The sequence below is a fragment of the Dipodomys spectabilis genome, unplaced genomic scaffold (genome assembly GCF_019054845.1).
Source record: "Dipodomys spectabilis isolate Male_0828 unplaced genomic scaffold, ASM1905484v1 ptg000089l, whole genome shotgun sequence".
In the NCBI taxonomy this organism is placed as follows: domain Eukaryota; kingdom Metazoa; phylum Chordata; class Mammalia; order Rodentia; family Heteromyidae; genus Dipodomys; species Dipodomys spectabilis.
In genome coordinates, this window is record NW_024870766.1 from 14,368,659 (window position 1) to 14,396,538 (window position 27,880).

Consider the following 27,880-nt stretch of genomic DNA (forward strand, 5'->3'; position numbering starts at 1 on the left):
ACTCCCACCAACAATGCAGTAGGGTTCCCTTCTGGCCACATCCCCTCCAGCATCTGTTGTTATTAGAGTTCTTGATTATAGCCATTCTAACTGGGGTAAGGTGGACTCTCACTGCTGTTTTGATTTACATTTCTTTTATGACTAGAGAAGTTGAGCATGTCTTCATGTGTCTATTGGCCATTCTTATTTCCTCTTCAGAGAAATCTCTAAGTTTTTGGCCCACTTATTAATGGGGCTGTTGGTTTGGGGGATTTAATTTTTTGAATTCTAAGTATATTTTAGACATGAGACCCTTGTCTGTTGTATAGCTAGTGAAGATCTTCTCCCAATCCGTGGGCTTTGTATTGATCTTGCTAGATATGTCCTTTAGACAAAATATTTTAAGACAAAATCAGTAACAACACATTTAGCAAGTCAGAGGAAACCAAAAAGAGATATGGATAATATAGACTCACTCTTTTCTTTAGAAACTAAGATAGGCTCAGAACTTTAAAAACTCAGGACAGATTAGAACACAACAACTATTTGTAAGATTTTTACTATTTATTTATTTATATTGTACCAGTCCTGGACTTGAACTCAGGGCCTATGTGCTGCTCTTGATCTGCTTTTGCTCAAGGCTAGAATGCTACCACTTGAGCCACAGTTCTACTTTGGGCCTTTTGGTGGTTACTTGAAGATAAGAGTTGCACAGATGTTCAGGCCAGGCTGGCTTTGAACTGTGATCCTTAGACAATCTTAAGCATTTTCCCCAGAAAAGTAAAAATAAATCTCATATATACAAGGAAGAAAAAACTCATTTCTTAGTATCCATGAAAATTGATTCCAAGAACACATGGAAGCATCAAAATCCAGGAATGTTCAAGTCCTTTCTATAAAATTGAGTAATATATATATATATATAAATTTACAACCTACACATTCATCCATATACTTAACATCCTCTCTAGATTGCTTATAATACCAAATACAATGTAAATATTATGTAAATAGTTGTATTGTATTTTAGACATTAATAACAAGAAAAATTACATGTATATGTTTGATACAAATATCTTTTTCAGATATTTTTGATCCATTCTTGGTTAAATCCACAGACACAAAACCCAAAGATATTAGAGAGAGAACTGTAGCAACATTGAATGTTAGGAGTTACTAAAGACATGCCTGCACATTTCTAAGGAAATCAGATGTTTAATCTAGAATTTTATATAGTTTAGAATTGTAAGCTACAATTCAATCAAAGAAGGTGAAGACATTTTCAGATATTAAGAAAGGAGGAGGCAACAATGCTTGTTAAGATATGTACTCATGTACCTTGCCCATGTAATGGTAACTCCTCTGTACGGTATTTTCACAATTTAAAAAATGTATGAAAATAAAAAAAGAAACAAAACCAAAAAAAAGAAAACTGAAAAAAATTCTCTCATGCCTAGTTTGTTAGAAAACTAGTATGTCTCAGAAAAAAAAATAAAAAAGTAAGTCAAAAGATGATATGGGGTTAATGAAATGTGCAGACTTCCTTGGAGTGCAACAGGAATCCCAGGATAGTAGTATGCTGATGACTTAAGGGAAATCTGATTGCTCTGGAAAGAAGGTATCCGGAGAAATAAATAAAATTAATATATTACAGGAGCAGATTTTGAGAAAACAAAGACATGGCAATGATTCAGGATGGGAATGGGAGGAAATTATATAAGAAAAGAAATGAAGTCACAGACCGTAAACAAGATAAACATGGTAAAGCCACAGACAGTGGTGATTGATTTAACTAAAAGTAGTGATAAAACTATTCTAGAATAAGGAGAGGAAATAGGATGCAGAATAATAGTGCAAAATATGCCATAATTTAGTAAAAAAATTAATAGATAGACTGAAACTAACTGAGAAATTTCTGTATAAAAATATGTCTTAGAAATGTAGATGAGTTATAATGAAGAGAATGAGAGAAAGGGAGGAAAGGAAGAAGGGAGAAAGAGGGCATGAAAAGAAGAGAAAAGGAAGGAAGGAAGGAAAGAAGGAAAGAAGGAAGGAAGGAAGGAAGGAAAGAAGGGAAGGATAGATAGGTAGGTATGTTTTAAATGACTTCTTTAGAAACAGAATGGAGAAAAGAAACTCTTAATTCGGAAACTAAGCTTGCCATTATAAAATTAAACAACTCGCCCTTAGAAGTTAGACTTGAATGTTGGGATGGGAGAATGCCTGTCTTAGAGCATTGCCTATTGCTGTGACAAATTACATATGACCAGATAATTAATAAGGAATCTCAGAGGCTGATGCTACTCCTGGTTCAGGAAACAGGAAAATTGCAGAGGAAAATGGCAAATTCTGACTAACATCTATTGAAGGCCTTTGTTGGTATATATAAGATGGCGGAGGGCATAACATGAGAATGAGCCTCTATTCCTCCACTTACAAAGCTGTCAATTGTCATCTTGTGGATCCCACCCTCAGACTTCAGCTGACCCTAACTACATCCCAAGGGCCTCACCTCCAAATAAAGTACAGGAATTTTAGAAGCCATAGACACAGTAATATACCAACTAATGGTAAAAACAACTTGTTTTTCTGCTTTGCAAGAAAGAAACTCTGATGCAGGGTGATATAGTATATTTTAATATAAAAAATTCTAATTATGAGCTGGGAAGGTGGCTCAGTGGTAGAGCACTTGCCTTGCATACATGAGGCCCTGGGTTTGATTCCTCAGCACCACATAAGCAAAAAAGAAAAAAACCGGAAGTGGCACTGTGGCTCAAGTGGTAGAGCAATAGCCTTGAGCTGAAGAGCTGAGGGACAGCATCTAGGCCCAGAGTTCAGGCTCCAGGACTGAACCAAAAAAAAAATTCTAATTATATGCTGGTTTGGGTCAGTTGTAGAAACATATATCTTTTTTCTAGTCTTTGGATAAAATGCAAAAAAATGCTGAATCAGGTTAGATTTAGCTCTTTTTAAATTTTTTAAATTATCTTTAAGAAGTTGTATAGACAATAGTAACTTTTAAACAAACTTGCTAAATATCGAGAGACTAAACTACAAAGTTATTAAACTATATATAGTAATGGAGCTGTTCTTTCTACAAGGTGTCTCATAATGCGTTTTTGTTGCTTGACTGTATTTTTAATGAACATTTGAATTGAAGTGACTGGGATTAGTGATCTGGTTAAGTATTTTGAAGCACATTTTGAATATATGGCTTAGTGTGAACAGGGAAATAAAGTATTTTTTTTTCTTAAAAAAAAAGAAGTTGTATAAAGTTATCTCAATACAACAGATCAGTTTATGATTAATGTCACTCCTTCCATTATTATCAAATTTTCTGTCACTACTTTTAGTCTAAAATAAATCAAACAAATTGGCAAGGTGACTTCTAAGAATATACAGAGAAATCAGAAGTATCTTTGACAGAAAAAAGCCTAACAGTTGTCACCCTTGCATTCCCATGGGTCTCATACACCTGGGTCCCAGATGGTAGTTTTTATTGTTGTTGTTGTTTTCCCAGTGTTTGGGGGGGGGTGGTTTTGTTTGTTTGCTTCTTTTCCAGAGTGTGGAAAGTCTACAGTGCAGAAAGGCTTTGAACCTACCAGTTGATCTGAAATACTTTCCTCTGCACAGGGCTGTGTGCATTTTGCCAAGCTATGTTATATTCTATACTGTGTACAATAAAGAAATTTGCTTTTCATTTAAAAAAGAAAAAGGCCTAAGTAGATTCAATTCATTCTCTCTGTTTGGTTACCTCTCCCTCATACATCTACAGATTTGAGGACTATGGCTATTCAGAAGTTTCCTTGGTCTGGTACCCTAATGTCTGGACAATTTGTTAGATGATAAGGGAAGAAGCCATATCAAAAGAACACTGGAGCTTCTTGAAATATATTTTATTTGCATGTTTCATATATTATCTGCTTCAAGAAAGTTAAAGAAGAATATTTGCTTTCTATATCACTTAACAAGTGACAGATATTAAGAATTATATTAAGAACAATTTTCATAATGGAATAAGAAAAATATTAAGCCTATTCAATCAATATATGAAGACTCAAGTATCAACTTTTATATATTTCTTATTTATTTATTGGTACTTCATATTGAACCTAAGGCTTTGTCGATGGTAAACCTATATTCTACCACTGTGCTGCCACCTAAAATCAAGAGTACTGAAGAATATACTTTGAGAGCTTGTATGGAGGTTCTAGCAAGGGGAGCACAGCTACTTGTATACCCTTGACCGAAGGCCAGTCCTCCTCCATTGGGGACAGTCATCCTCTTTGTCTGAACATACAGCTTTGGAAGAGATGCTCATGGAGTGGTGAGGGAGAAAGGAGACACCTGCTTAGCCAGCCAGATCAGCCAAATCAACCCTGGTGATCAGTGGGTTGACAGATGGCGCAGCCAGATTGCCCTCACATCCATTTCCAGATTAAGTTTATATTCACCTGTTGGGTCAAATTCCTCTTACCTATTTCAACTTCCTTCTGGAGCTCTCTCCTTGTTTCAGGTAATGTAGTACCTCTTTAAGAACAGCATCCATCTGGAAATAAAATAGGAAATAAATACATTCATAAGAAATGTTGTGTGACACATAGTCAGCCTCATTACATAATTCTTGAACACCGGAGGCAAATCATGATTCTCAATATTATAGGAAATGCTTATGATACTGAATATTCCTTATATAATTATGGCAAACCAAAATATGAAGACTTGCCAGCTGCCAAAATTCTATCATTTAAAATTAAATTTTTTATGAGTGGTCATTATCAAGAAAACAAATAATAACAGATGCTGGTGGGGGTGTGGCCAAAGGAATGCTGCTACACTCTTGGTGGAAATGTAAACTGGTTCAACCACTCTGGAAAGCAGTATGGAGATTCCTCAAAAGACTAAACATAGAACTATCCTATGATCCTTCAGTCCTTCTCCTGAGCATTTACCCAAATGATCACAAACAAGGCCACATTAAAGCTACCTGCACAACTATGTTCATTGCAGCATTATTTACCATAGCTAAGATATGGAACCAACCCAGATGCCCCTCAGTAGATGAATGGATGAAAATGTGGTATATACACACAATGGAATTCTATGCTTCTATCAGAGAGAATGACATCACCCTATTCATAAGGAAATGGAAAGACCTGGAAAAAAATCATTAAGTGAAGTAAGCCAGACCCAAAGAAACATGGTTTCCATGGTTTCCCTCATTTGTCATAATTGGTATATGTCTAGGATCGTTCTAGCAGAGGATCACAATAGCTCAATAGCTATGTACATATGACCATATAAAATGATGCTAGTCAAAGCCAGGTGTCGATGACTCATACCTGTAATCCTAGCTACTCGAGAGCCTGAGAGCTGAGGATTTCAGTTCAAAGCCAGCAGGGCAGGAAAGTCCATGAGACTCTTATCTCCAATAAAACCACCAGAATACCAGAAGTGGTGCTGTGGCTCAAGTGGTAGAGTGCTTGCCTTTTGCTGAAAGCTAGTGCCCAGGCCCAGAGTTCAAGCCCCATGACCGACCAAAAAAAAAAAAAAAGATGCTAGTCAAAATGAACTATAAGACATGTTTTTTGGTTTTTTGGTTTTTGCTTTTTAATGTACTCTGTGAAATTATTTCTTTTTTTCTTTCGAATTTTTTCCCTTTCTTTTGTCCCTTATTGTCACTGTTTTTGATTTTGGTGCCCTGTGCCTTGTATATACATTTATCTGATTTGGGGAAGAGAAGGGAAATAACAAAATAGTGAGATAAGGACAAAGGGTGAACCAGTGCAACAGCGGTACTCACAAGACACTATGTTGTTGTTGTCACTGTTGTTTGTGCTTCTTGATTTTATCAAATTGCTAAAATACAAGTTTGGAAAAAGCAATTCATACTGTTATCCATAAGTACATTATAATGTTATTTATCCTTTGCTCATGTTCTGTGCCAAAGGTATTTGTGTGTTTGTTTCTCAATCTCAGTATAATTCCTTGGGAATATTTTTTTTATTGTGAGAATACTGTACAGAGGAGTTACAATTACCTAGGCAAGATAACGAGTACATTTCTTATCAAGCATTGTCACACTATGTTGTAAATGAACTTTACAACTTGGTGCGAGGGGAGTTGGAGGGGAAGGAAAGTAAGAGAAAACAAGGGAGGGGTAACAATATTCCACAAGAAATGTACTCATTTCCTTACTTATGTAATTGTAATATTACCCTCTGTTCATCACCCTTACAATAAAATTACATTAAATTAATAAATAAAATCATAAAGAGAATGAGAAGGAAAAAATATATACTTTAACAGAAACTAATTGAACTGCTTTTCTAGTGATATGTGTGAGATGAGAAATACAACTATAAAAGAAAATAATGGGGCTGGGAATGTGGCTTAGTGGTAGAGTGCTTGCCTAGCATGCGAAGCCCTGGGTTTGATTCCTCAGTATCACATAAACAGAAAAAGGCAGGAATAGCACTGTGACTCAAGTGGTAGAGCACAAGCCTTGAGCAAAAGAAGTTCAGGGAGTGGCCAGGCCCTAAGTTTAAGCCGCAGGACTGACCCAATAAAAAGAAAAAAGAAAAGAATGTTTTGCCTCCTTTCCTATCACCTACCTTTCTGGAGATTTTTCTTGATTCTTATACTCTCATTTTCATATTTCATTGAAGACACTAAAAACAAGAGTGACATAATAAATATACTAACTACTTATCTACATAGGATCAACTACATAATTTTCAGGTGCTTGCAAGACAATAATGTTGGGTCACTGTTTTAAGTATTAAGAATATCAACATGGTAGCCAACCTTAGTCTCTCAAGTCTATGATCTAATTACTTGGGATACCAAGATCAAGAAATCACTGTTCTAAGCCAGCCCAAGCCAAAAAATAAAAAAACTTTCACCAATGGCTGAGTGCAGTGTCCAACATCTAACATCCTAGCTATAAGGAAAGTACTGTTGCGGGGGAAGATGGTGAGCTCTTCATCCTAGTAATGTAGAGAAGCATAAATAAGATCACAATCCAGGATGGCCGAAGCAAAAGAGCAAGACCCTATCTCTCCCCCCACCCAAAAAAAGTGAAGTAGAATGACTCCTGTAGTAGAGCACTTGTCTAGCATGTGTGAGGTCCTGAATTCAAATTGTAATACCATCAAATAATGGCCCGCTGGTGAAAGCAGATCATTAAACCAAATTTCAGCCTCTCTTGAATGTGTGGACCTGAGTGACTACACAGGTCACATGAAACCAGCTCTTTGTCTATAGACCTATGAAATCTTTCCAACCAGCAAAACTATTTTAACCTATTATTTTGCTCTTAGAACAGTTATGTCACACCTAATTACAATTCCTAATGGAATTTTTTTCCAACTCAATTTCATAGCACAGCTAGGAGAGATTTTTTTCCCCAACTGGGGGAAATTTGCTAGATAGATTAGATAGATAGATAGATAGATAGATAGATAGATAGATAGATAGATAGATAGATAGATAGATAGATAGATAGATAGATAGATAGATAGATAGATAGATAGATAGATAGATAGATAATGTTTGCCATATATCTCTAGCCATATAGCTAATATTTCCTATATGATCCTTTTTTACCCTTGGAAACACAAATTCAGTTGGGTTCCCAAACTGTGAGTGATGGGCTCTCTTCCCATTCTCCCATCTGACCATCTGCTTATTACCAACTGGAGGGTAACTAAACTGTTCAACCACAAGTAACTGACTCATGGGTGTTGGGGTGGGGAATGGGGAAGGTGTACTTTTTGAATATGCAGTCCTTAAAACACCAGCTGTTCAGTTTGGGACTTTGCAAGTTGGTTGGCTATGAATTTCAGGAAAGACGTTTTCAGTTTTGGAAAGCTAAATTTCACAGACTTCCCAAAGAAAACAAGTTATGCAGGCTGTTTTTTTCTTAATTTCAACATATGAATTTGTAAAATACAAAACACATGTTTTCCCCACATCTTCATTACCTCTGGTGACCAAAACTCTTTCAGAGGATGGTGTGTCTCACTTCAGGAAAGACATCTAGCTGAGTGGATTTATTACAGCAGAATATATTAAGTCCAGACTTCTAGGAAGGAGATATTAAAAATAAGCAGAGATTAAAAATAAGATCAAAACTACACTTAAGTTTCTGAAGACTGAAGTAGAGCAGATCTTCATCATGTTAAGCCAAGTAGCTCATGCACATAATTTCAACTACTTTAGAAACAGATATTGAAAGGATCATGGTTCAAGGCCATGCTGGGGGAGAAAGATAGTAAGACCTCCATTTCAACAAAATAATAATGTTAGACATGTGCTAGTGTACATCTATAAGCACCGATGTGAGGGTATCATGGATAGGAGGAAAAAACCACAAGACCTCATCCAAATAACTAAAGCAAAAGGTGTGGGACCCTGGCTTCAATGGTAATGTCCCTGTGTAGCAAGGCCCTGAGTTCAATCTGCAAGACAGCCCCCAAATCTCCATTGACTAAAAAGCTTGAAACACTTTGTAATAATCCTCCAGTATTACCATATATTCAGCCTCCATCGAGAGAAGCAGACTAAAGGCACCAGTCATATCAAGAAGCTTACAGAAGCCGGAATGACCCAGCCTATGAAGCATCTCTCCTTGCTTCTCCCCTTCTGGATGTAATGAATTCTGTCTTTACCATCACGAGATTCCTTTTCCCTGAGGAATCTAACACTGTCATTTACTTATAGACAGAACTACCTTTGCTTTCCTCCCCATTCTGAGAGTCCACAAATGGACTCAGAAGTTCACCCCTCATTTCTACTCTTGTTGTTTGTTACTTTTACCATGGATTTTCCATTTGTGACTTACATGTTTTTACATGTTTAACCCGGGTCTCTCCAACCACACTGTGGTTTCCTGAGGGTCAATATTCTGGTTGTTTGGTGTGCCTTTTCATGAGGCCTCATTTCTCCTGTTACAAAGAACATGCTATGTGGGTGTGTATTGATTGATGCATCAATGGATTTATCCTCCTGCCCCCAACCCATTATTATCAAACTAGGCACCAAATACTTTCAACAGATACTGAAAGAAGAGCAACTAGAATTATACAGTATTTTTATCAATTCTAAGCCCTAACTTACTTCCCCCACTCTTTAAGCTAATATTATTTAAACTTCACAAGTTAATCGGATTGTGCGATAATGAGAGCTTATGCTATTGATTACCTTTGAAGTCTTGATCTTCCTCATGCTCAGGAGTTTGACATGACGGATGCAAAATCCACTTTCACTAGAGAGTGTTCTCCATATACAAGCCCACTTAGTGGGATCAGTTAATAAGGAGATAATTAAGTATAGACATAAGTCTTAAGCTTTTCTTTCTCTGAAACAAAATACACATAAACAAGGAAATAATAGGAAAGTAGAACAGGAGAGGAATCTAATAATCACTTCCCTCAGGATGTTGAGAAGAACTCATTACGAAAGCAAGAGAAATCCTCCAAAGTAACCAGCCTGTCTTCTTTATGGAGAATAACAGAGGGTAAATTCAATAAGAGTTCATTGGCTGAAGGGGGCCACTTTGAGCATGACAAAGGGAATGTAGGTAATCTATACAGAGGTCCTAGAAGAGAACCCAACAGCCAAAAAGGGAGAACTGTTATTTTTTGTAGTGATGAGATGGAGACCCCAAGAATCCCTGTCTTTACCTCTGACTTTAGAGATTATCCAGTCCCACTTACTATCTCTAAATATTCCTATTAAAATAAGTGTGGTATGTTGGACAATGCCAAAGGATTTGTTCTTTTATAGAAAAGTATAAAACATATTGCAATCAAAATGTAGCACTTCACCTAGGAATGAATCATGAAATAGAAAAGATGAGTTTACTTCTCCATCATTTGTGATTTTCAATTAAAATTGCTCATTATAACATATTGTCTCCTTCCCAAATGTCAGTATGACCAAAGTCAAATGACATATTGTAACTTTTCCCAAATATCTGTGTATCCTAAGCACACAGTGTCAAGAAGACAGATCCAATGACTTGATTTATGTTGCCTCCTGGCAGACAATGTCTGCAAGGCATGCGTCTAAATGGACTGTGCTCAGGCAGTTACCTTAGTCATCAATTCTTGGGGAATTAATGAGGACTGTTCATCCCAATAATAGAAACCAAGGTCAGGGCCTCTTCTTTGCTCTATAATTCCATTAGCATTACACAGAAAGCACTGGGTCATAAGCTCTGGAGACCTCATCACTGACTAAATGGAACTGTGTCTTGTTCCCAGATAGAATCCATTGTGAGTACACACCCCTCACCAAAGCTTTGCTGGACATCAACATTGAATGTACTTACATATGTAGGGGAGATGCTGGTAAAGAAAAAACTGAGGCTGCCTTCAGCTGCCAAGAGTTACAATTACTGTTTTGATTAAAGTCCATGTCAATAGAAAACAGTTGTAATGAAACTATGGCAGGTACCTCCAGTTACTGAACATACACATTTTTTTTTTCTGTTGGTCATGGGGCTTGAACTCTGAATCTGGGCACTGTCCCTCTGCTCTTCAGCTCAAGATGAGTGCTCTACCACTTGAGCCACAACACCCTTCTGGTTTTCTGGTGGTTACTTGGAGATAAGAGTGTCACAGAGTTTCCTGCCCATTCTGGCTTTGAACTGTGATCCTCAGATCTCAGCCTCCTGAGTAGCTACAATTACAGGTGAGAGGCACTGGCACCCGGCTCAAACATATACTTTTTTTTTTAATTGTGAAAATACTGTACAGAGGGGTTACAATTACATGGGCAAGGTAATGAGTACATTTTACATTTCTTATCAAGCATTGTTGCTTCCTTCTTTGTTTCCCCTTCCCATCCCTTCCCATCTCCCACCCACCCTCCCCCGACCCATGCAGCCAAAGTTGTAGTTTACCTTTCAACATAACGACTTGTACATCTCATTGTTGCAATGGGTCCACCTGGATCCCTATTTAAACGATTTGTTTTTGCCCTTCCCCTCCACAAATTAGACCAGGAATTGCATGAACATGAGGAAGCTAATCAAAGATTAATACAGGAATTTTGAGAGCGGGATGAGAATAGGCAAAGATCAATAGAGGCATGCATGCAACCCATAAACAGACAGCTGAAAGAATTTAGGGATACCACAAAGGGAATGCTGAATAGAGCCCAACAGAAGGAAAGGGAGTCCAAGGAAACCATAACCAACCAACTAAATGATTTGAGAATAAACACCGAACACCAAATTAAGGAAGTAAAGAAGTTCATACAAGATCTAAAACAAAGCTCCAACAAAGAATTTGAAGCCATCAAAGCCAACCAATTAGAAGGAAAAGAAATAAAAAACAAAGTAGAAAGTCTTGACAGTAGGTTAGACCATGCAGAAGATCGAATCTCAGGGATTGAAGACAGCCTAGATTTTATAGAGAGAGAACATACAACTATCCAAGACAAATCCAAGAAATACATCTATTCAACATTTGGAAGACACCATCAGAAGGCCTAATCTGAGGATAATGGGTGTAGAGAAGCACCTAGAGACAGAAGTTAATGGTCTAGGAAATTTGTTTAACAGAATCCCAGAAGAGAACTTCCCAACCATGCAAAAAGATAGATATATTCAGATACAAGAAGGTTTTAGAACCCCAAATAGACCAGACCAGAATAGGACATCCCACCATCACATTATAATCCACACAAGATCAATTCAGATATATACTTCTAAACTGTATGTTAAATTGTATGTTCATCCATATTTTAGGTCCATGTGGTTACTTTTGAATATTTTTGTTTGGTTTTAGTCTTTTATTTTGGTTTCCATTATAATTACTGAAAGAATAAACAAATTAAAATGGCCTTGAAACTAGCAAATCCCATTTACAGTGAAGCTTGCATCTTAAAATTTCAAGGGTACTTTTTGAGCAGTCTCACCAGTCAGACCTTTCCCCCTCATAATTCAAATTTCTTCCAGCCTCTCATATATTAAAAGAAAAAGAAGAAAAATAAAAAGTAAATTTAAAAGAAGAAGAAAATTGGGACTGGGAAGGTGGCTTAATGTCTAACATGCACGAAGCTCTGGGTTCTAATCCTCAGTACCACATAAAAGAAATAATTAAAAGAGAAAAAATTATTTAAACAAAAAAGAAGAAAAAGAAAATTATCCCAGTGTTTGAAACTATGGGCAAGGGTTTGGATACTGGGTTTGACACATGTTTTTCTTAGCAGTGAATTAAGAAGTGTGATTATTATATTTTCATAGCTAAAGTGTCTAGTACAGTGTCTGGAAATTAACAAATACAAGTATTATTACTGAGCATACAAAATTGTGTGTGTGTGTGTGTGTGTTCTGGTATTTCAAAATATCTGGGATTTTATGCCCGGTACATTCCAGAAGACCCATGGTAATGAAAAGGAGCAGAGGCATGAATAAATCATGACAGCAAACCATCCAAACACCATTTGTCTCTGTTTTGAAATATATTTTTGAATTTCATTTCAAATGTCAGTTTCTAATACCCAAAGAAATTACTTCAAGCAAAGAAATGGTGCTAGGATGTGAAGTTTGAACTAAACAGGATCTGAAGAATATCCAATTTTCCTCTGCTCTCTTCTCTCCCCGCACTTCACCTGTCAGAAGACAGCTGCATCAAAGAACCCACTTCAAGCCCAGTTCCTAGCTTCTGCCCTTCTCTGGATCAGAACCACTCCTGAACTGCTTGTGCTTGCTGGCTTAGAGGCAAGCTGGAATCCCAAATAAAAGCAGCAGGTGTGCACAAATTGAGGAATAGGTTAGAGGTCAGAGACAGTGAAGTCGAGAGAGGCAGTATAGAATGCTCACCAAGAGAAAGAGATCTGTCATCTGCTATCACAGTTACTGGGGTTTTAAGTCATGTTTGCCTTATGTGATACTGAGCAAATTACTAGCTAATATATATATATATATATATATATATATATACCATCTGTGTACCACAAATGTGTAATAATATCAGGTACCTTGTATAAATTGTTAAAAATTATATTATACTTATACTTAAAAATAAATATAATTATGTGTATATAAACATATGTGTATATAATTATATTTATATACTATATATAAATATGCATTATAGATTTATATAGCTAATATATATGATATATTTATATTATATATTTGGCATATAAATCACTTATCAGAATACTTGTTTCCAAAAAGTACTCATAAGAGATAGCAGAAATTACTAATAACTTTCAAAAAATTAAACTTATTAGCAATTTCAGTAAATAAGGAAATAGATAATCAAATGATATATACTTTTGATTTTCCTTTTTTTTGAGGGGGGGGTTCAGTCATGGTACTTGAACTCTGGGTGTTGTCCCTAAGTTCCTCAGCTCAAGGCAAGTGCTCTACCACTTGAGCCACAACACTACTTCCTTGATTTTCCTTTGAATAATAAATTCTTACTTCATGGCCAAGTGTTAGAGTTTCATGCTTGTAATCTTAACTACTCAGGAGACTGAGATCTGAGGATCAAGGTCTGAAGCCAACCCTGGCTGGAAAGTCCATGAGATTCTTATCTCTAGTTAACTGCCCCAAAGCCAGAAGTGGAGCTGGAGTAGTAGAGTTCTAGCCTTTAGTAAAAAAGCAGAGACAGTGTGCAGGCCCTGAGTCCAAAAACTCCAGGACCAGAAAAAAAAAATCTTACTTAAAAACTGATGATTTTCTACAAAAATCTGTAATATATTTTGTTGGAAGTAACTGAAAACTAGACCCTTCACCTCATCCAGCATCTAATCCCTAAATACCTCTAACTTTTAAACAAGGTGTTTTCCTGTGTGATACTTAGGAGATAATGTGTGCTCTCTGTCATCATAAAGGAAGTGTTCCTTCTGTTTCAAATTATTACAAGATTTTTCCACATGAAAAACAACCAAGCACACACATATCAGTTGTGATATAAGAGATACTTAGAAGAGAATAGCAATAAACAGAACGACAGTGGGTGCTTACAGATCAGTTCTTCTGTACTATGCACTGTTGTAGTGATTATGCTCATGCCATGATTGTGTATGATAGTTCATTTAATATTACTATCCCAATTTTACTGTTGAAAACCAAACTTAGAGAAATTAGATAACTTTCCCAAGATCACAAGATGGGGAATAGTATACACATTATAGACAAGGGAAACAAATCATTTGTGGACCATTAAGACACTTTGGAACACAAACAGGAGCAAAAGCAGTAGAGAAACTTCACCCTATGCTTGAAAACTTAACACTTTGCATACCTACATCATTTTTTAAAGACACTCATTGTTCGTACTCTATTTCTACCCGAGAAACATATCATTCTAATACTCTAAGATGATCATTAGTATGCTCTATGTAAGGCATTCTAAATTAAACCCATTAGTGCTTGTGGTAAATAAAAATGAGTTTGAGCTTCCGACAGAATGAGCTTCACTTCAGGGAACCAGGCTTGGCCAATATTTTCATATGTTATCTATAACCTTTCACAATAGAAGAGTGAACAAAGTACTGGTTCATTAACTTGCTAATTGTCCTTCCTTATCATGGTGATTAGCTGGTGTTCTGCCTTCACTGACTTCAATGAGTAGACATCCTTGGAGCATATAGAAGGGTGGATAGTGTCCCTGTCCATTGCTGAAGATGAAATCAATATCCAATTCCATACAGTAAGCAGAGTCACTGACAGCTGATTTCCTGTCTGGGGCTGTCTTCAATAGAGAATCGAAAGACAACAGTTTTCCACATCATAAACTCCTGAAAGGAACTCCTAAGGACACCAATTACTTTTGATATCCAACCCCATTCAACCATTTACACTGAATGCAAGTCAATCTACTAGGAAAATCTCCATTCTCTTGTATCTGGCCCTTCCTATGCATACACAAATGTATCATGTCCCATCAGTTCTGAAGCCTTTCTTTATCTTTATTAACTTATGGGTTGCACATCATCTCACAATCAAAGGAGGATCATTGTTCAACTGGTAGCATTTTTTATTTCTCTTTCTCATACCACTTAAAAGTATGTCTTTATAGATGTGTGTGTGTGGCCTCAAATTCTCCAGGCCACATAGTAACATAAAACAGAAAGAGCCAGTTAAAATTTAAAACTAAATAGCAGATAGTAGGAAATTGGACATAACTTCTTTACCAGATGGCTACTATCCGAGTTAATACACATTTCTTTCTCTATTTTCTCCTTCAGAAAAACAGAAGGGATCAACTGCTGGTATTCCTGGTATCTTTCTGAATCTGTATTATTATCTGTAGAATACCAGCTCTTTAGTGGTATCTCTGTGTGTCTCACTCACTGAAATGTATTGGATGCTCCGGGGAGCTTGTTAGAAACCCATGGTCCTCAGCTCTTTCCCAGATATTGGGATTCACATGGTCCTTGGCCAGTCAGATTTGGATTCAGAGGCCTAGGTAGCTGTCTTGTTGTTGTCTTTGTGTGTCGTGTGTCTGTGTGTGTGCATGTACATGCACATGTGCACCAGTCCTTGAACTCAAGGTCTAGGCACTGTCACTGAGCTTTGTTACTCAAGACTAGCTGTCTGTCACTTGCACCACAGCTCCACTTTCAGCTGTTTGGTGGTTAACTGAAGAGTCTCACAACTCTTCTGCCCAGGCTGACTTTGAACAGTAATCCTCAGATCCCAGCCTCCTGAGCAGCTAAGAGTACAGGTGTAAGCCACCAGCACCCAGCCATAACTGTCATTTTAAACCAGGTGTAATTAGGATGCACACAAAGTTTGAGAAGATCTGGTCTATGTGTTTAGAATTGGCCTGTCACTGCCAAGGACTTGAACTATAAACTTTGGTCTCATTAATATGCACAGGACTACATTTACTAGAAATGATCGTGATTACAAAAGGCAAATACACTGACAAAAGAAGGAATTCTGACATTGTAGTGTTTCTTTGGGACTGAGACTGAAAGATAGAGCATGTATTGATGATGTCCCTCATACTTATTTCTGTTGGGGTCTTTTTAGCTGTGCCCCATAAAATTGGACGCATCATTGATGGGAGTCCTGCAGATCGCTGTGCAAAACTGAAAGTGGGAGACCGGATCTTAGCAGTGAACGGCCAGTCCATCATCAACATGCCTCACGCTGACATCGTGAAGCTCATCAAGGATGCAGGCCTTAGTGTCACCCTTCGCATCATTCCTCAGGAGGGTGAGTACCGCAGGGCAGCCTTGCCGAGAGAGTCAGGACATGGGCATGCTGCTGGGGTCTCCAGGGTCCTGGAGTCCTCTCAGCTGCTGTCAGAGATTGACCATAATTTCCACTTTTGCACAAACTCACACTCAGTTGTATCCCACATTCTGTTTCCTCACCACCAATTTCATTCAGAAATCAAGGTCTGTGGAGTTACAGGCTAAATAGTGTGAATCCTAAGACAGGGGCTTTTCTGATCCTTTGGTAGAGGAAGACCCTCAGTGTCATTTTTTTTAATGATGCTCATTAACCCAGAGTTCGATAGACAGAAAAGATAGAGTTGCAAGCCTGAACAATGAAAAGAAAAAAAAAACTTATTTATCTCCGGAGGATTCTTCAAAGTCAGATTGATTTTGAAAAGCTTCAAGAAGTTTTGTGGTGTAGGGAAATGTGGCATCTGATAGGAATTTAAAATTCCCACTCAGCCTTTGAATTTCTCTGTACAAGGTCTCCCCCCTGAGGTTGCAGAGTGGTAAAGATCGCAGCTCACAATCATGCCTTTAAGGGGCCTACAGTTCTGAATTGGCAATCCAGCATGTGTCTCTCACTTCCACACCCAGTGGGTTCATTACTAGTTTGTAGCTGCTGGTTTGTTAATGTCTTCCAAGAGTTCCATCACTGGAGCTCACTGGTGAATGAACCATCATGTCCCACATAGAGGCTGATAGGCCTATTTGCTACCCCCTGTTTTACTCAGTACTCCTCCTCATTCCATTTTAGGATTATCGATGTGCAGACACTAAATGGCTACACAGACACTTGACTTTAAATGTAAGACCGTATTCTCAACCAGGGTGAAGTGGGCTCCCTGGGGGACATTTGGCAATCTCTACAGACAATTTTAACTGTCATGATGGGAGTAGGGATGCGACTGTCATCTAGTGGAGAGAGGCCAGAGATGTCACTAATCATTCTAAACTGCACAAGACAGCCCTTCACAGCAAAGAATTTTCTGGTCTAAAATGTTAAGAATGTCAAGGGTGAGAAATGCTGATAAAAATGGAGAAGAAATTAACATATGTGGGCTATGAGAGAAGAAAGGGGTGTGGAATAGAATGCTAATAGATCCTTCCCCTTTTGTCACCCAACCAGAGAAAAAGAAGACAAAGACCATTTCTCAAAAACCTGTCATCTACAGACATAAACATATAAAATACCCAATGGAAATAAGCCCTATGCACAGTTGATCACTAAAACTCTGATGTGCTTCTCCGTCTTCCTGATGTGAAATGTGTTTGTTCATCCTATGGAGATGATTTCAGTGGGAAATTTTCTGTTATTCGGGATAAAAAATAAAGCAGCTTTCTGGCGGGAAAGAATAGTTTTAGAAATCTTCCTGAGCTCAGTGTTGCCCTTCTTTCCAAAGAATTTTGGTACAGATACAGAAGGTTATTAGATGATAAGACTGGTAGGTGACTAAAGTAGAAATTATAAAAAGCACTTATGCCATTTAAGATTACCTCTTTGTAACCCCACTATGACTTATAGTGGTCTATGACTCCAATGCCAGCACTTAGGAGGTTGAGACAAGAGGATCTTGAGTTTGAAGGCACCTTAAGCTACAGAGCCCTTTTCATAGAGTTGAAGAGTATGACTAAAACATTTTCTGTCAGCAAAAAAATGTTGGGATGTGTCCGAGAGGTTCTGTCTTTTCCTTTTTTTCTTAGTTTTTACTGGCGTTTTGTTGTTTGGATTTGGATGGGTTGTTTGGAGGTTAGGTTTGTCTGGGTAATCTTTTCTTCTGACAAGGTAACAAGGTAACCTCGTCTGATACGGTTGGTTATAAGTAATGAAAGAACACTCATTGCAGGAGTGGGTTGAACCCTGCTAAGTTTAATCTACTGAAACTGAAGTGATCCAAGTCTTGAACTCATCTGAAGAGGCAGAGTGTCTACCTCTGATCACCACTTGCCCCGGATCAAATGCCAACCTAACCACATCTGCTGCTTTGGTTCCTCATCAGAGCTCAACAGCCCAGCTTCGGCACCCAGCTCAGAGAAGCAGAGTCCCCTGGCCCAGCAGCACAGCCCCTTGGCCCAGCAGAGCCCTCTGGCCCAGCCAAGCCCAGCCACTCCAAACAGCCCTGTCACCCAACCCGCACCACCTCAGCCACTTCAGCTGCAAGGACATGAAAATAGGTAAAGTTTTCTCTAATTCTGAGAGATAAGGGAAGGTTGGCAAATGTTTGGCGACAGTTCTGGCTATAGGCAGAGAGAGAGATTTTCATATAGTAGAATGTACTGTCATTTTATGTAATTTTGAGATGTATATGTATATGTGTATGTGTGTGTGTGAGAGAGAGAGCGAGAGAGAGAGCTTTTATTAGGAAATATAGCTAGATTGTGTTCTTCACAATAAGAGAAATTGTCCTAGAGAACAAAAATGAGAAACTGAAGATAGGTAGAGTTACTAGATGAAGAGCACACTCAGGAGAGTCCAACTGAAGAATACTTACAAAGGCCTAACTAGAGGGACCATTGCAAGTGTGAAGGACAAAGGTCAAGGTCATGGTGATTGAAAGAGGATGAGGGACGGGACATGGTTTGAGATGAACGAGTGAGGGCAGCAGGCCCACTGTAAAGGTCCTTATAAGTATGCTAAAGGGTCTGATCTTTATCCTACTGTGGTGGAAATCTGTAGGGTTTTAAGATGACAGCTGAAATCATTGCATATTGCTTTTTTTAAGTAAATTTTTATTGTAAAAATACTATACAGAGGGGTTACAGTTACATGAGCAAGGTAATGAGTACATTTCCTATCAAGCATTGTTGCCTCCTCCTTTGTTTTTCCCCTACCATCCCTTCCCTCCTCACTTCCACAACTACACTCCCCCCCACCCCACCGCCCCCACCTAAATTGTAAAGTTCGTTTTTCACCATAGTGTCTTGTTCATCTCATTGTTACAATGGGTCAACCTGTATCCCCATTTAAACATTTTGTTTTTTCCCTTCCCCTCCCTAAATGAGAGAAGTGCATATACAAGATGCCCGGCACCAACATCAAATACAGTGAAAACAAGGGTTAAACTATGGGGGAGGAACCTACAAAGCAACAACAAAAATCACATGATATATTATAAATTTGTTAGAAACAATAGCAAGAAAGAAAAAACCACTTGTATCCCTATCTTGGGGTTCATTTCACTTAACATCATCTTATCTTGTCATAATATACATAGCTTTTGACCTTTTCTGTGTGTCCCAGACATAGACTAGTTATTGCAGCGTAGAAGAAGGAAATATGCAAGGATTCCTTAGCATTCTTGTGTACTTACACTTTTAGGTTGCATGGCAACCGTACATCCTCCTACCCACAATCTGACTTCCATTCCACACATACAAGCATATGGACTAATATGAACAAGTCACTTTAAATCTCTAGAAAAGGGAGTGTCAAACAAAAATGGCACTGCTTCTTATTGTGAGTGGTGTGTAACAGACAGCCTGGGTTGAGTTGAATGATTAAAGAAAAAGAAAAGGTGTCACCATGTAATTTACCAGAAGCACATATACCATGTGGTTACACAGATCTGCTCACCAGTCTTACCCAGGATTGCATGGGTCTCTGAACAGATGCTTCCCATGTCCAGTCTTCCATGTTGATAAGATTGGAAGGAGATTGTTTTTTATTCCCAGATCTCTGTGGGTTCCTTATTCACGTTGTTGCAAAACTTTTCCCTGTAGCCCATGTAAGATTTCTGTAAAGTCTGTTCTACTGTAATATTTCCCATGTGCTATCATGGAAAGCAAATGTCATTTGCTATCAGCTACTTACCTTTCTAATATATTGTAGAGATGAGAAAAGCCCCATAAAGCAAATGATGCAGAGGTAAGAACTTGACAAATGAAAAACCAAGACCATAGAAAATGAAGACCTGGGCACTTTAGTAATTAGCTCCTAGATGTGTTTGCTTTCACTATTTGTTACCTCAATAGATAGCTCTAACTTTCCCCAGGACCCAACTTAGACTCAAGAGGAAAGACTTAATCCTAGCAGTCCTTGACTTTGCCATTCTAGATTAATCTTTCCACCATAGTCTTCCCTTTCCAGGGTTGGACACACTGGATGTGGGACTTGCTTCTAGTCTTTGGTGGGTAATCTCATCCTTAGATGACTAGTCTTATCTTTCCTCAGTGTGCTCTTCGGCTAGTCTATCCTTACTCCTCCACAACTGCGCACTGTTCCTCCAGGAAAGGTTGGATGGAATGAAGGATGGAGTCTGAGGGTCTCATGGTTCTATGGGGTGCACAGTGGAGTAAGGCACTCTGGCTGCTAGCTCAAAATGGAGGCACTTTAGCCCCCATCACAGTAGCAGTACACATTGGAAAGCTGCTTTTCCTGACTACAAAATCAAATACTTCTTAACCCTGGGTTTAACCTGATCCAATTTTGTATAAATTATCATTGTCTTTGCCTATAGTCCTCATCTTATTTTTCATCAATAATATTAACACCTGGTCAATGCTACTTCAGTCCTAAGACCTTTTTAACAGGTCTGCATTTGGGCTTCATTCGGGTTTAAGTCTTTGAAGGTTAGTGGTGGCTCAATTATATATCATAAAGAGATCCTTTTTTCCACAGATATCATAAATGTTTTCATAATTGCATTGAAAGATGTCAAGATGCCGAGGAAAATTCTTTGCCTTTTTCTAGATTGAGCTAGAGATGGCTCTATTTCGGTCCATGTGACAAGTGTTTTTTGTACAAGGGGGCCCACCTACATGTTGGAATGAGCCAATTCCCATGTTAGAGCGAGAGCAATTTGCCCACAGATTTCTATTTTGGGAATTAGAATAAGTCATATTTTATCCTATCTTATTTACTCCTAGAGTAAATTCCCATGGCTCCCTGCACAACTGTTTCTATTTCTATGTCTATTTCCCTCTCCCCTGACATTTTTGTGTGTACGTTCACAAAATGCGAATGAACTTTAAAATGAAAAGGTATGAAATACTATTCACAGAATAGTATTTGTTGAAAACAAACAAGAGTCACATTGGAGCATATTCCCAAATGAAATATAATAGTAAAATTCATCTTCTCTAATGAGGGCAATCATTATTTGACTGCAATTTAAAATAGCAAAGTTAATAGAAAAGCATTAGAAATGTTATTTTTCTCACAGACCTTGCAGCCTAGATGTTTGAGGCAGGAAAAATCTCCTTAAGGTCCCAGAAGATGCAGAATTTTACCTGGACTGCATTAATTCTGGATCTTTTTTCATACTATAAAAATTTACTAGGATTTACCACTAACAAGTTTTATTACTTCTAAGTCTGCTGATAGAACTAATAGCTACAAAGATCTAATTTTTTTGTCTTTTCATTAACAAAAGAACTTTATAAATCCTGTTTTCTTTTTCTCAAATAAGCCTTCATTTTCCTTAAATTTTTTCACATACTCAGAGCAACCTGAATTTTTCCTTAATCAGTGAGCTACTCTCTTAAAAGTTAGAAATCCTCATTAAAACATAGTGTGTTTTCCTTGTTAATGAGTGCTCAGTTCCGCTGGAAATCCTGGCATGTGACTCTGGTGTAGCATGAAGTATTTGGTGGGCTGGATGACAGCTGTCACAAGTGTCTACTGTCCTATTTCTAATCACTTGTGTAATCTTTGGGGAGAGTCTTCATTTCACCCTTTTTTCCTTTACCTTGTGACACATCTGGTTGGAAACGAAGCACATAATGGATATTTCATACCAATACCACACAGATCATAAAAAATAAAGTACCTGGGCTATAAGTTAAAACAGCATGACATCAAAACCACCAAGCAAACCATTTCTAGAAAGGAACCAGCACTCATGGACAGATGCCAACAGTTCGCTTCCTTTTGTTTCATGCATGCATTTACATAGTTAAACATCTTGTTCAAAGCATATTTTAAATAATTCTCTTCTCGGCATGTACACTCTCAGTAGGTGAGTGGACTGCTGAGGAAGAAAGCCAAGATTGAATTATGCAACTCACAAAAGAAATGAGTCCCCTCTGCAAGGTTAAGTAACAAATGGCACCTGCTCGCAGGATTGGTTGAAACAACTCCATTACCAACTCCCTTCTAAGAACCTCAAAGAAACACATCCATACTCCAGCACTTCCTGTTTGTCCTCACCAAATATTGGATTATCCTAATGGTAATTGTTCAAGGTAGTCATATTTTTCAAATATGCAATACTAATAAGTATCCGTGAGACTAAAAGCCAATAAAGAAATTATCTGGTCTTCAAGGTAAAATGATAAAGGTAAAATGAGCTTCTCAAAGTCCTAAATATACAAGCAGACTCCTAGAAGCAGTGGCTACCACAAGTTTTGATGGCTGGGCTGGGCTCATGCAATCATTCTCATCTCCTAACAATTCTGGGATACCAAAGCAAATCCCCTTTCAATTTATTAGTTACAGGTCAGAAGTAAAAGCAAGGCAAGATGTGAAACCAGACATACGACAGCCTCCGTTCACAGACTACAGGCAGCCTCCACTGGACTACAGGCAACCCCCAGGCGGGGACTACCAGCAGCCCCCACCATTGGATTACAGGCAACCTCCTCTGCTGGACTACAGGCAACACTCCCCTGACACCAGGCAGTACCCTCTGTCAGACTACAGGCAGCCGCAGGTACCTCAGCTGTAGACAATGGCAGCTCCACCAAGACTTCCCAACGTCCAAAGAATGAAATAGGAAGGGACAGAGGGAAAACACCCTTCTGGGATAGTGAGCCAAATCCCTGTTCCCTGTTCTGAAGTTATCACAGTAACACCTGCATCCCCAAATGCATTGGAGAAATGAATCTGTTTCAGAACAAAGCAGGACAATCCATCCATCCACCAATCCATCAGTAGTGTGTGGGTAGTAACCTACTGATATGAATGAGTACGCTACTTTCTGGGGTTTTTTAAGCTAGTATCTGAATTCTCAGAATACAGCTACTGCAAATAATTTCACATTTGTCAGAAACGGAGGTATTTTAGGTCCATAATGATTTACTAAATCCTATTCTGTGGCAAAGGCTGAGCTTCTCTGAGAAGGGTCAGGCCAGGCTGGGCTTTATTGTCTAAACTATAACTTCTGCAACTACCACCAGGTTCCTGTATGCACAATCAAGCATGCAACTGTTGTAACTATTTGTTGATGTTAAATGTACCTCATGAGAACTTCCTTAGCCTCTCTGGGCTGCTAGTTCCTAAAATGATGCCAGGCTAAGGATTCAACATTTGTGAAGGGTGTCTAGACCAGAGCTGAGTTCCTAGTAAATATTCACTACCTGGCAAGCCAGATAATAAGATAAAAAAATAAGTTCAACTTCACTTTCAGATAGTGTTATGTTCTCTTAGGAATTGAAGATCACCTTTACTCTAGAAGAGTTTAACAACAGTGAAGGTCAGAAAATCTGGAATTGACATTTAGGAAAAGAGAAACTGATTTTGTGCAATCTAATTTGATATTCAGTATTCTATGCAAATGCAATGGAGAGATAGAAACAGACCCCATTAAATTTCACTTTATGTAACTCTATAATTAACACACACACACACACACACACACACACACACACACACACACACACACACACACACACAAAACTGACCTATTTATGGTGTTCACAGTAGTAAGGAAAATCAAATGATGCCATTTGGGCTTTTATGTACTAATTCCATGTATTAAGTAAGCCATGGAAGATCAGCATGAAGTACATAGTGATACTATTAATGACCACATTTAACTGCTCTGATCTGCTCAAACCTTTGAAACAGTTCCTTGTCTTTTCATTTTTTGTGAGTTCAGATTGCTTCTTACAACATCGTGTCACTTGGAACATTAACTAGGAGAGGGATAGAGAACAGAGAAAATGACCATAGAAGCTTCTCCAATACTAATCAGTTGTTTATTCCATTTTTCTGAAACCCAAAGGATTTTGATTACTTCACTGTGGACATGGAGAAAGGAGCCAAAGGATTTGGATTCAGCATCCGTGGAGGAAGAGAATACAAAATGGATTTGTATGTGTTGAGATTGGCAGAGGATGGACCAGCAATAAGGAATGGAAGGATGAGGGTAAGAGTATGTCTTTATAAAGCTCCTTAATTGTGAACGAAAAACCCACTGTGGTTTCAAAAAGGTGCTAAATGTGTTCTATCAAGCAAGCAGACTTGAATCCTGCTTTATCTTTTTCCATTTCATGATACTTTTTCTCAAAGATTTTACCACTCTGAGAATTATGATGCTTTTCATTTTTTGTTTACAACCTTCTAACTGATGAACCTCAAAAGATTGTTACTTTGTCTAAAGAGCAAAAAAGAAAATGAGCAGAGGAAGGAAATGCAAGAAATAACTCAAAATGGTGTCACTGCTCCATAATCTTTCTATGATTAAGTGATGCCATTTTCATTTAAGTTGAATCTTCTGGAATTTGTCTTTTATTTTACATTATTCCTCTGTGTTTATTATCAAATGGTCTTGTGTTTCTTGACATGTCTTTTGGCTTTGATTTGCACAGATAGACACAGTAAAGGAAGGGGAATTGTGCTTCTTATATATCAGCTGTCCATAAAAATAATACTGAGATATTTCCCAATTAGAATGCAAATTGAGGGTTGATTTTAGTAGAATAATTGCTTTGAGGCAAGTGATTGATGAGATGACTGATTCTTCCCCAAAGACACAGGATACAAGACAGACAATGTGAACATTTAGAACACAGAACATTAGGCAATCTCTTTCTCTCCCTTTCCTCCTCCTCCTTTTCTCTCTCTGTCTCTCTGTCTCTTTCTCCTCCCCATAAGTACACAATAAAAACCAGTTGTTATTGTAAATAAAATTTAGAATTCATTTTTGTCCTCCAGGCTCTTAAAATTAATAAGGAATAGCTCTGGCTTTGATTTTGGAACTTGAGACACTCAGCAACTAATTGTTACTGAGTAAGATATAGAGATAGAGATAGATACACACACACACACATGCACACACACACATACACACACGTGTGAGCGCGCACGCATTCATATATTTGTGCCAATATTGCAGCTTGAATTCAGGGCCTACATTCTGTCCCTTAAGATTTTTTTCTTTTTGCTGAAGGTTGGTGCTCTGCTTCCAGCATTTTGCAGATCAATTGGAGATAAGAATCTCATGAGCAGGCTGGGAAGGTAGCTCAGTGGTAGAGCACTTGCCTTGCATGCTTGAGGCCCTGGGTTCGATTCCTCAGCACCACATAAGCAAAAAAAGAAAAAAGCCAGAAGTGGTGCAGAAGTGGCTCAAGTGGTAGAGCGCTAGCCTTGAGCTGAAGAGCTGAGGGACAGCGCCCAGGCCCAGAGTTCAGGCCCCACGACCGGACCCAAAAAAAAAAACCAGAATCTCATGAACTTCCCATGCCCCCAGATGGCTTCCAACCTCAAACCTCAATCCTTATATCTCAACCGCCTGAGTAGCTAGGATAACAGGCATGAACAACCAGCACCCAGAATAAAACAGGCTATATTTTAAGAAGTCCTTGATGTGAATGATGCAAGCTGCAGCTGGAGAATTTCTGTTAGAGGGAGCTGTAGCCACTCCAGTCTGATGAAGATGTGATACATGTGGTTCAGGCTCTGTTAGTCTTCTCAAGACTTTTATCTGAGGAAGTTTCCATTCAGTTCCAATGATGTACCTCATGTCCTTAAATCCAGGTAAACACAGAGTTAGAACTTTCTAAGCATGTGCTCGGTTTTATGAAAGATGCTTCTCCATCTGGCAGGTGATAAAGATGTGTCCTCTGCCTAGATGGTATTTTTACATCTAGTCAGGGATTATTAAAATAGGTAATGTTTAATCATTTTCATTACAATCTTCTGAAGCAATCTATTGCTTATATGTACAAGCTATTGAGAAGAAATTATTATGGCCATTTTTCGATAATATGGGTTAGTTTACCTTGCTCTACAATAATAGATTTCATTTACTTCTCAAAGAAAATGAGCTATATTGGAGGCCAGAATCAGATATAACTGGTTGATCTTTTTATCTCTGCTTATTAAGCCTGGGAACTTAGCAAAGAGAAATAAGGTGATTTCTGCTATTTATGGGTCATGGTTGATATTCCAGCGTATGAGGGTGTCTCTCACTCCTGGATTCATATGGCAGAACTTAACTGGGGCATCAGACTCCATGTCAGAGGAACAAGCCACTTCACAGTAGATGTTTGACAATGTTTGTATTATCTACAGTCAGAAGTAGACAATACTCTGGCTCTATAGACTTAACACTCGATAATTGTACTTGATCACAACACATGAGCAATTTGGATCTTATTTTATGCTTTTGTACATATTTGATCATTTAAAGCTAATCCTTTCTATCTTCATTAATGCTTATCAAAAATTAATCATTCATAGATATATTTAAATCAGTTCGGCAAGGACTAGAATGGATCAGTATTTATATGACATGGGTTTATTACCTTAAATGGATGTGTAAGTTGTATAATATCTAGGTTATTAATTTGGAAAATATACAATAAAATTAGTTGGGTAACCAGTTATCATTTTATTGTTCTATCTAATACTTTTGGTATGTAGATACATATAAAACTTAAATGTCTGTGCAGGTAAGACTTTGCAAGGCAATTGTCAACTACATTAATATTATGATTGGCAAATTTCTAGAACTCCTGAGAGTCTGAGATATTCATGATATTCCTAGATATTCATGAGCTATCCCCAAAAATTAGCTCAAAAAGTAAAAAGGGGAAATTGGCACCAAGCTTTTCCTGGCCTTTGAATCATCAGACACAATTCTCCTTGTTAATGTTTTCCTCACCATCCATGCCAGTGCATTATTTCCTTTATGCCAAACTAAACAAGCAGACATTTCATGACCAAACACAGTTAAGAGATACTGCCTATTTTTCTACTTTTTCCCATGATTAGGAACAGAATTAGAAAGCCAGGAAATGATCAGATACCAGGCTGTCTAAGATTAAATTCAGTATAGGAAAATCAGAATTACAACCAAAAAACTTGAATGACTCTGAAAAATCATTTCATATAATAATGAATACATTACCATGCCCTGTGGTTAGGAATAGAAACAATGCTACTTTGATCACTTTGTTTATGCATCTAATTTTAGCCTCTGAACCCGAGATTTGTCCTGTGTGTTTTATGTTAGTATGGCTGTAGGAAAACAGCAGTACAGAAAAAGAGTACAGGAATTCAGCAAGGCCCAGGTACAGTGAATGTGAGGAGATAGTCAACAAGGAAGAGAGGATATTGTTCTCCCTCAAGGATTCTGAGAATATGTGGTAGAGATCATGTTTAACACTTGTTCTTAGGTCTCCAAGTGGTAGCAAATAAAAGTAAGAATGAACTTTCTACCCAGAGGCGTTTTCATGGAATACATGAAGGCTGAGAGTACACATATCCCCAAAGCCAGTCCCTACTTGATTTTACTCTAGGCTTTCTGAGAACCTAAAGCATGAGAATTATTTTCAGATATTTTTAGCCAATTACATGATTTGCCTTTCAAACTGATTAGTAAATATACCCACAAAATGGTTGTTTTTCCCTCCCAAGAGCATTGTATATTTGCTCAATTTTTCATATGAATCAAAACCTTTCCACTTGATAGAAAATGTCAGATCAGCCAAGTAACCTAAGATACACAGTACAAAGGTTCTCACAAAATTTGAGAATATA

The 27,880-nt window shown here is 38.0% G+C and overlaps 1 protein-coding gene across 1 annotated transcript in view; it reads left to right on the forward strand.

Annotated features, from left to right (window-relative positions):
• The window catches only part of Magi2 (membrane associated guanylate kinase, WW and PDZ domain containing 2), a 1,359,346-nt gene that overhangs the window by 1,234,229 nt on the left and 97,237 nt on the right, over positions 1-27,880 (forward strand). The window contains exons 17-20 of the mRNA XM_042684528.1: positions 15,986-16,171; positions 18,177-18,351; positions 22,607-22,826; positions 24,120-24,263. Of these exons, the coding sequence (XP_042540462.1) occupies positions 15,986-16,171; positions 18,177-18,351; positions 22,607-22,826; positions 24,120-24,263 (725 nt within the window). The remainder of the gene's footprint in view (positions 1-15,985; positions 16,172-18,176; positions 18,352-22,606; positions 22,827-24,119; positions 24,264-27,880) is intronic.